This window comes from Sinocyclocheilus grahami, unplaced genomic scaffold (genome assembly GCF_001515645.1).
Source record: "Sinocyclocheilus grahami isolate Dianchi unplaced genomic scaffold, SAMN03320097.WGS_v1.1 scaffold613.1, whole genome shotgun sequence".
In the NCBI taxonomy this organism is placed as follows: Eukaryota; Metazoa; Chordata; class Actinopteri; order Cypriniformes; family Cyprinidae; genus Sinocyclocheilus; species Sinocyclocheilus grahami.
The window spans coordinates 174,983-185,104 of NW_015505792.1; the positions used below are offsets into that span (position 1 = coordinate 174,983).

The following is a 10,122-nucleotide window of genomic DNA, read 5'->3' on the forward strand; positions in this document are numbered from 1 at the left end:
AACTACTTTAAATGGGTTCATGCAAGTTTACTGAAAAATGGCTTGAGAATTGTACTTGCCCGACAGGACTAATAGCCTGATTAAAACTTAAGTGACAAAATATAATCACGCATCTAAACGCGCAAATGATTCTTCTGATTTTATTGCATTCAGCTTAAACAGCGATTGATAATGGATAGTGTATTTCTATGATCAATGTCGTGCTGTTGAGGCTCGTGCTGTCTCTGTGAGAGACTTTCATGGAGAAATCAAATCAAATGAGTGTACGGCACACATAAAGAAACTCACAGAACAAACACACTGAGGTACAAATTCTAAATGTTTAGTTTATTTATAGCATGATATCATCAAGTAACATACCATGACAAGGGAGCTATTTTGCTGAATATTTATATTCAAGATGGCAAATGTTACATTGATTTTAATTCAACAAACAAGTAGTAAAGTATATGAAGTTACTTACATGTTTTGTTCTATTTCACCAACGAAAATAGTTCCAAACTAAGATCAGAACAGAATTATTGCGCACACTCCAAGCAACACTAACATTTATGTTACTGAATGATTCAGAGGTTTGAAGGAATAAGTGACTTACCGCCACCTACTGGCGGTTTAGTCTCATGCTTAAAAGTTTGCATTTTCCCCAACATTTCTTATTTGTATGTTCAAAATTGTATTTACAACATTAATTCCATAACATTATTTATTGCTGTTGTAATTTTGTAATAATTTAATTTGATTGGTAGCAGCCCTGTAGTGTATTAAATTTCTTGATCAATTGTAAGAATTTGACATGAAAGATGACGCATACATTTAATAAGGTAAAAAAAACAAATATTGGCCTTTATAAAGGTAAATGACATCCTGTGGTAAATATTAAAAACATGCAGATTTAAGTATGTAAAAGCTGACAGAAAGCTGATGAAAATATTGCTTCAGAATAAATCGTTTACACCACCACAAATCTCGGTGATGCGACACTTTTGTTTTGTGGGAATATTTTGTATGGGATATTGTCTGCTGATATGAAAAGTTCACTGTATATCGTAATAACAAATAGAATTTTTGACAGCGATGATATTTGGTTTTCTTTTTACATTTAAACGCATTAAATATTACATAGACGTATGTAATATAATGTGTATTTCCATCACAGGCTTGGTCTTAAATTTCACATAAGGTGGTATTAAAAAGGTCTTAAAAAGTCTTAAATTTAACTTGTTCATATCTGTAGACACCCTGGTGTGTGTGTAAGACAGCCTGAGCTGATTAAACTCATACAGAGACTGCAGCTCTGTCTGTCGGTCTGTCTCTGACTGCCTCAGCAAATCTCCTGTCTGTCTCATTAGTGTCTGACACACTGGCTGCCTCAGGCGAGCCCACAGCGAGTGTCCAGCACTCTCACACACACACACACACACACACTCTCTCACACACACACACTCTCACACACACGCACACACACACACTCTCTCTCACACACACACACTCTCACACACACGCACACACACACACTCTCTCTCACACACACACACTCTCACACACACGCACACACACACACTCTCTCTCACACACACACACTCTCACACACACGCACACACACACACTCTCTCTCACACACACACACTCTCACACACACGCACACACACACACTCTCTCTCACACACACACACTCTCACACACACGCACACACACACACTCTCTCTCACACACACACACTCTCACACACACGCACACACACACACTCTCTCTCACACACACACACTCTCACACACACGCACACACACACACTCTCTCTCACACACACACACTCTCACACACACGCACACACACACACTCTCTCTCACACACACACACTCTCACACACACGCACACACACACACTCTCTCTCACACACACACACTCTCACACACACGCACACACACACACTCTCTCTCACACACACACACTCTCACACACACGCACACACACACACTCTCTCTCACACACACACACTCTCACACACACGCACACACACACACTCTCTCTCACACACACACACTCTCACACACACGCACACACACACACTCTCTCTCACACACACACACTCTCACACACACGCACACACACACACTCTCTCTCACACACACACACTCTCACACACACGCACACACACACACTCTCTCTCACACACACACACTCTCACACACACGCACACACACACACTCTCTCTCACACACACACACTCTCACACACACGCACACACACACACTCTCTCTCACACACACACACTCTCACACACACGCACACACACACACTCTCTCTCACACACACACACTCTCACACACACGCACACACACACACTCTCTCTCACACACACACACTCTCACACACACACTCTCACACACACTCTCTCACACACACTCTCTCACACACTCTCTCTCACACACACACACACACACACAGCGCTGTTGTCCCTGCTGAAGAGACAGACAGACAGAGAGAGACAGTGTCTGGCAGCTGCTGGTTAACAGAGTCTCTCAGCGGTGTAATTAGAGGAAACTCCGTGTGAGCGAGTGGAGATCAGCCAGAATCACGGACAGAAAGTCCTGCGTGTGCAGCTCACACACTCTCACACACGCCGGCTTTGATTATGTCCTCGTGAACCAGAATGAACGCGTCATCCGTAGAGCTTCACGCTCGAAAGCAAGGAAGATTGTGATCCACACTGGAATATGAATGAAACCTGCAGTGAGACGCACTGAAAATAATCCAGCATTAAGACGCTTTTAACTAAAACACAGAGTCCATAATCCATAATAACTCTTCCTCCAGTGAGTCAGTGTTCTGGTGTGAATCAGGAGAGAAACCTGCACAGATCAAGCAGCGTTTAAACAGCTCTAAACACATATGTGGCTGGATTTTGATGCGAGAGACAACAGCAGATGCACTTTTTCACTGGAGGAAGAGCTATTATGGATTATGGACTCGATGTATTTTAGTTAAAAGCATCTTAATGCTGGATGTGTTTCAGCTTTTGTCTTCTCCAGATGTTCACTGATGGACTGGAGTGCTGTGGATTACTTGTGGATTATTGTGATGTTTTTATCAGCTGTTTGGACTCTCATTCTGACGGCACCCATTCACTGCAGAGCATCCATTGCTGAGACACTGATGCAGTGCTACATTTCTACAAACCTGATGAAGAAACAAACTCATCCTGATCTCGGATGAGCACATTTTCAACATATTTTCATTTTTGGCTGAACTATTCCTTTAACTGTGATGCTTGTCATTTCTTTGTATTGATTTGTGAATTTACTACCAATTTCTGAGTGAAAATATTTTTTTCAGCGCAGTGACGTCTGAAGGTTGTTTGTCACTCACTCAAATCTAGTTAAAGGATGACAGGAGTGTATCTGGACCCGTCTGGATATGTGTGATAATGACCCAAGCTGTCTGTCTCTCTGTCAGGTGTTATGTGGACGATAAGGTGTCGAAGGTGGCTTGGTTGAACCGCTCGAACATCATCTTCGCGGGTGAGGATAAGTGGTCTCTGGACCCGCGGGTGGAGCTGGTGACTCAGGGTCAGCTGGAGTACAGTCTGCGGATACAGAAGGTGGATGTGTTCGACGAGGGTCCGTATACCTGCTCCATCCAGACCAAACAGCAGCCCAAGACGTCACAGGTCTATCTCATCGTTCAAGGTGAGCGCCGTGTGATTGACAGGCCGTCAGACCAATGACAGCTCATCCTCTCTTACGCCTTTATTTCAAAGATGCAAAGAGTAGGGCAAATGCAATATAAGAGCGACACGTGAAATAACCGGCTTTAATTTTCCAGCTACAGTAGGTCTGATTAGCAGCAGCATTCAAGTAAGAAATTGAATAGATAAAACATTGCACAGTCTTCACTGTATTATTCAGTCAACAGCAGTGAGAGATTTACTCTTTTGTTGATTGACTGACATTAAAAACACAGACGACTGCTGTCACTTTAAGACTGAATGCATGGATCCAGAGTATAACACACATCTGATATTCTCACCACTGTTTGCATTTGCTGCGTGATAATGGTTAAACTGTTCATCACGATTCACTCACAAATATTGTCATTTAATTGTTTATATTTCATCAGAATTATAGCACAAATCAAGAGAACATCAACATGGTTTGCACACAGATTTAGACGCAGCAAATAGACTGGCTGTATATGACACTATTATTTGAGCAGAAAATCTCAATAGAGATCACTAAACTCCAGCTTACATGTTTGTTTTTTCCATAATGCAGAGAGCGCATGTGTGAATGGTTGCCAGGTTGGGAAGATAAATGTTTCGAGAAGAGCTCTGATTGGGGATTTAAACTCTTGGCACCTGGCAACCGCAACCATGACAGCTTGTGGAGGCTCGTTACCAATGCAAGACGACGCAAATGCCAAATAAATGGATAAATGTGGAAAATATCGCAGAGGAGTAAGCTTAATAAATCAAGAGAAGCATAAATTGTGATCGTGATTTAAATATAATTGATCGTGCAGCTCGATTATGTGAAGCTTATGTGTATTTGACAGATTAAGCACAATAAGACAGAAGCAAAATCGTTGAAAAGTTTAAACGGATCATTTTTCAGAGTGCATGCAAATTATAAACTTTGCGGTTTCGCACGATACTTATAATCTCTGTGTGACTGCAGAGACGGCATTTTATTAATTCATGATCTAATATGCGTAACCTAAGTAAAAATGCGCTGTGTAAATTAGGGTTGGGCCGATAGACGATAAGTTCATCACCGATAGCTGATAGACATCACGATGTTGAGCCGGCTTCGTGACCCCCCCGCATCCCAGTAGCGTGTAGGCGGAACCCCTAAAGGGAATAAATACGAGATGGAAGGAAAATATATATTTCAATATTTTTCCTCGCAGTTATATAACTGGGTAATTATACATCATATATATTTCGGCATCAGGGAGCCGCTAGTATACCTGGCATTGAAACTGGCATCGCTTTTAGTTTCACTTTCACTTTCGAGATCGCACGTACTCTGTTTATACTACGGAGCGGCAGTACTTGCCACACATTTGACAAGATTAAATGTTTGTCAGAGGTACTGAGGATCTGCAAATCATTCGCCATCATCCTCAGTCATCTCTCCTTACTCTGTTTATGTGGTAAGTGAAATTTTATGTCGAGCCGCATCAGCTAAAGTCTGACAAAGCGACTGTTGAACATCAGTTGAAATTTGTGTCAGCATGTACGTCACAAACAGAACGCGGCATCAGTTTGCTGTCGGGGATTTGTCGTGTCGCGCCGCATCCAGAGCAGACAGCATCACTGATTATAATGCGTTCTATTGACTGATCTATATATAATAAATCTCTATTATAGATCAGTGGTTCTATTAAGGCAGTGGTTCCCAAACCTGTCCTGGAGGACCCCCTGTCCTGCACCTTTTGTATGTCTCCCTTATCTAATACACCTGATTCCGCTTATTAGCTCGTTAGTAGAGACTGCAATAACTAAATTGGGTGTGTCTGATTAGGGAGACATACAAAATGTGCAGGGCAGGGGGTCCTCCAGGACAGGTTTGGGAACCACTGTGTTAGGGTGACCATACGTGCCATTTTTCCCAGGACGCGTCCCGGCCAGGATTTGTTTTGGCTTTGTTTTCATGCTTGCTGAAGGTAATGATCGAAAAGCAGTTTGACCAATAACATGCAAGCATTGCACATAATGGACCAATCATGGCGTGTGAGAACTGAGAAGGTGGGATCTACGGTCAAAGCGATGCAATTACGCGCACATATTAGGTGTGTTCAACTTAAAAGCAGTGCGGCTCAGACCGCTCAGTGTTTGACATCAAAGTACCTCGAGAGCGTTTCGAAAGCAGAACCGTCTGTATGGTACCGTGCCATTTTTCCCAGGACGCGTCCCGGCCAGGATTTGTTTTGGCTTTGTTTTCATGCTTGCTGAAGGTAATGATCGAAAAGCAGTTTGACCAATAACATGCAAGCATTGCACATAATGGACCAATCATGGCGTGTGAGAACTGAGAAGGTGGGATCTACGGTCAAAGCGATGCAATTATGCGCACATATTAGGTGTGTTCAACTTAAAAGCAGTGCGGCTCAGACCGATCAGTGTTTGACGTCAAAGTACCTCGAGAGCGTTTCGAAAGCAGAACCGTCTGTATGGTACTTTGATGTCATACACCGATCGGTCTGCACGCACAAACAAAGCCAAAACCTAGATATTTTAGGCAATATAGAAATCCTGGCCAGGACGCATCCGGAAAAAATGGCACGTATGGTCTAAATTACAATTTTAGATCAACAAACTACTGTATCTGGTTTCTATCCTAATTAAAAGCATAAATCTAGGCTCGCTGCTCTCGTTTTGTAAGAACAGTGCAAAACTGTGACATTTCAGCCACTGATGCTCTTCAATGCTAAACCCAGCAGCGCTTGGCAGCCCGCCGAAGGATTGCTGATTTAAAGTTTGAAAATGAGGAAAATTCATATTTTTAAAAATATATATTTAAATGTTTCCAAAAGTAAATATTAAAAGTAAATTTGTAAATATCATTAGTAAATATTAGCATTTTAAAGTTTACTGTATCTTATCTTATATCCGTAAATATATCAAAACTTAATGTTTGATTAGTAATATGCATTGCTAAGAACTTCATCTGAACAACTTTAAAGATGATTTTCTCAATATTTAGATTTTTTTTGCACCCTCAGATTCCAGATTTTCAAATAGTTGCATCTCAGCCAGATATTGTGCTATCCTAACAAACCATACATCAATGGAAGCTGATTTCACACTGCGCTGATGAGCGATGAGTTCTTCTGCGTCACATCTGAAGGTTTCTGCTGTCGCTGGCGTCTGAAGGGTTTTTGGCGAAGCGCAGGCCAGATTTATGCGGGAGGAGGGAGACCCACTCTGGTTTTCTATGCAGGAACATGTTCATTAGTCTTAGGTATTGTATGCTGCAGTTTTGTTTTTGCAAAATCATAAATCTTTATACAATTAGAGAAGATCCACTTGGCTGTGCAAGTTTCCTCAAGATTAATACGAGCAGCTCTGCTGCGCAGCACAAAATAAAAGACACCTCCTGACAAAATAAATTGCAGGCAAATGTCGTTCATCTTCAGAATCGATCAAACGCTGCAGGTTTATTGTTCTGGTGTGCAGTTCAGACAGAAGGAAGCGTTGGCTCTGCTGGGCCGCAGACTGAAGAGGCTCTGGAGCTGCTTATGATGTGAACGCGGTGTGAGGATGTTCATGTGAAAGTGAAATATTGATGAAGGAGCGAGAGCAGCATGAGCTCACTGTATCTTGATCATGATGCTGTCTGTCTGCTGATGCTTGAGCTTCTTACGGTCTGAAATACACTCATGAGGGAAGCATGTCAAATCTGCTAGAATCACAGATGAATGTGGGATGAGCGCTGTGGTGTAGATTAGTGTATGGAGGAGGCGGGGTTTCAGTTATAAGGGGCGGGGTCTGTGAGTGAGTGCTGACAGACACAGATGAATGCGTATGAGCGCTGCTGGAGGCAGATGTGCTGCAGATGAATCTCTGTCTCTTGCCACTGATTTATGGCAGGTTTGTGTTGCTGAAGCTGCAGCTCTGAGTTCACGTTAGTCTGGATCTCAGAGTAAATTCAGAAAATGACAAAGCGCTTCAATAAATGGCGCATGGGTTTGATGAATATGTGGGATTGCGTGTACATTGATCAGACGTGTGCGGGAATAATGGACGAGTGTTTCTGCGGCTCATAACAGATGATGTGTGTGTGATATTTCCACATGTGTTTGGCTTTATTGATGCTCTGCAGCATCCGCATTAAACACCGCAGAGTTTATTATGAGTGTGTGTGTGTTGTGAGGTCAAGCGGATGTTTATGAGCGACACTCTGATGTGTGTGTATCTGTGTGTAAGCATGAACACAAATCTCCCAGCATCCCTCAGTGTTTCCCGCTCATGTCGTTCTGCTCTGGTTTTCTCTCTCAGTTCCTCCAGTCATCTATAAAGTTTCGGACGACATCACTGTGAACGAGGGCAGTAACGTGACGTTGACATATCATCCTAAACTACCTAGCAACCACATAGCATCACTCAGAACACCCTAGCAACCCAATTAAACATCACCCACAGCACCCTAGCAACCACAGCACATCATCCAAAACTACCTAGCAACTACATAGCATCACTCAGAACACCCTAGCAACCACATCACATCACATCACCCGCAACCACCCAGAACTACCTAGCAACCACAGAACATCATCCAAAACTACCTAGCAACTACATAGCATCACTCAGAACACCCTAGCAACCACACCACATCAGCCACAACACCCTAGCAACCACACAGAACTACCTAGCAGCCACAGAACATCATCCAAAACTGCCTAGAAACCACATAGCATCACCCAGAACACCCTAGCAACCATATCACTTCACCCACAACACCCTACCAACCACATCGTATCATCCAAAACTACCTAGCAACCACATAGCATCACTCAGAACACCCTAGCAACCCAATTAAACATCACCTACAGCACCCTAGCAACTACAGCACATCATCCAAAACTGCCTAGCAACCACATAGCATCGCTCAGAACACCCTAGCAACCACATTGCATCACCCATGACACTCTAGCAACCACAACACATCATCCAAAACTGCCTAGCAACCACCTAGAACTACCTAGTGACCACAAAGCATCAGGCTCCTGTCCTGCTGTCCTGATTGTGAGGGTTCTGTCAGTCTGAAGTGATCGTCGGTTCAGTGTCTGCATGTCCTTCAGACTCACAGAAGAACCTTCAAACGCTCTGACCTGGATTCTGTCAGCATGTTCTCTTTCTGTCAGACAGGAAGTCGAAAGAGTTTCAGCCAGAGAAGTGTGTGTGTGTGTGTGTGATTCATGTGGAGCAGCGGGGGTTTGATGTGTGTGTGTGTGTGTGTGTGTGTGTGTGTTGATGAGTGGTTTCATGTTCACAGTGTATCTGTTGTCCTGAAGATGTTTCTCATTGACTGCTGCAGACGTGCTGGGAGCTGCATTTACTGAAAAGAGCTGAATGCTGTTTAAAGTATTGACCATCTGTGTGTGTGTGTGTGTGTGTGTGTGTGTGGATCGATGCTGGAGATCCTCTTTTCCACAGAAGGTCACTAAAGGTTGGAGACGGAGGCCTGGAACATTACTGTTAATGTTCTTAGCACAACAGCTGGAACATTAATCAAGTGTTATCAGTGTTTGCTGTAACATTAAACCGGCTCTAAACCAGCGCTGAGCGGCTCAGTCAGAGACGTCATGCATCACACGACTGTGATTGAGTCGTTTCAGTTGTGTTTCTCAAATATTGAAAATGTCTTTGAAAACACGTCTAGCTCACATTTATTCTCTCGGTTAGTCAGAGGCTTCAGATTCATGTTCAGAGGAAAGATGTCAGCAGACGTTTATCCACCTCAGCAGCACGATCTACCGCTCAAATCACACGTTTACACTGAAGAATTCATGTTAGTGATCAACACACACACAAACTGCTCAAGTCTGCTGTTCACTGACACACACACACAGCACATGTGTGTTACTGTACGTGTGATTATGATGTTTTTACACATGCATAGTTTCATCAAACGTCAGAATCTCATTATCTCATGAATGTTCATCCTGTTCATTACCTGATCATCAGCTGCTCATTAACACTGCGTAAGAAAGAATGAGTATTAATAAATGCATTAAAGCAATCAGATCACAGGTGTGTGTGTGTGTGAGTGTGTGTGTGTGTGTGTGTGTGTGTGTGTGTGTGTGTGTGAGAGGAATAAACTACAACACAAGGGTGTTGACTTGAATAAATGAGCATGAGAATCAGGAGGTGTGTGTGTGTGTGTGTCTGTGATCTTTCGGTTTTGCTGAACTTTGCCAATTTCATGGTTTTACATAAATTAGTATTCACTAAATAAATGCATTGTGCCTCACTGTGGTAAATGATGCTTATGAATAAAACATGAATATGCAAATGAGTCCCCCCTCCACTTACTTGTGTTCTGAAACGCTTTTCAACTTCCTGATGAAAAGCTGACCAGATCAGAGTGTGTGTGTGTGTGTGTGTGTGTGTGTGAGAGA

At 42.9% G+C, this 10,122-nt stretch overlaps 1 protein-coding gene across 1 annotated transcript in view; it reads left to right on the plus strand.

The window, feature by feature from the left end:
- The window catches only part of lsamp (limbic system associated membrane protein), a 174,186-nt gene that overhangs the window by 153,644 nt on the left and 10,420 nt on the right, over positions 1-10,122 (plus strand). The window contains exons 3-4 of the mRNA XM_016241106.1: positions 3,454-3,686; positions 8,000-8,086. Coding sequence (XP_016096592.1) covers positions 3,454-3,686; positions 8,000-8,086 — 320 coding nt within the window. The remainder of the gene's footprint in view (positions 1-3,453; positions 3,687-7,999; positions 8,087-10,122) is intronic.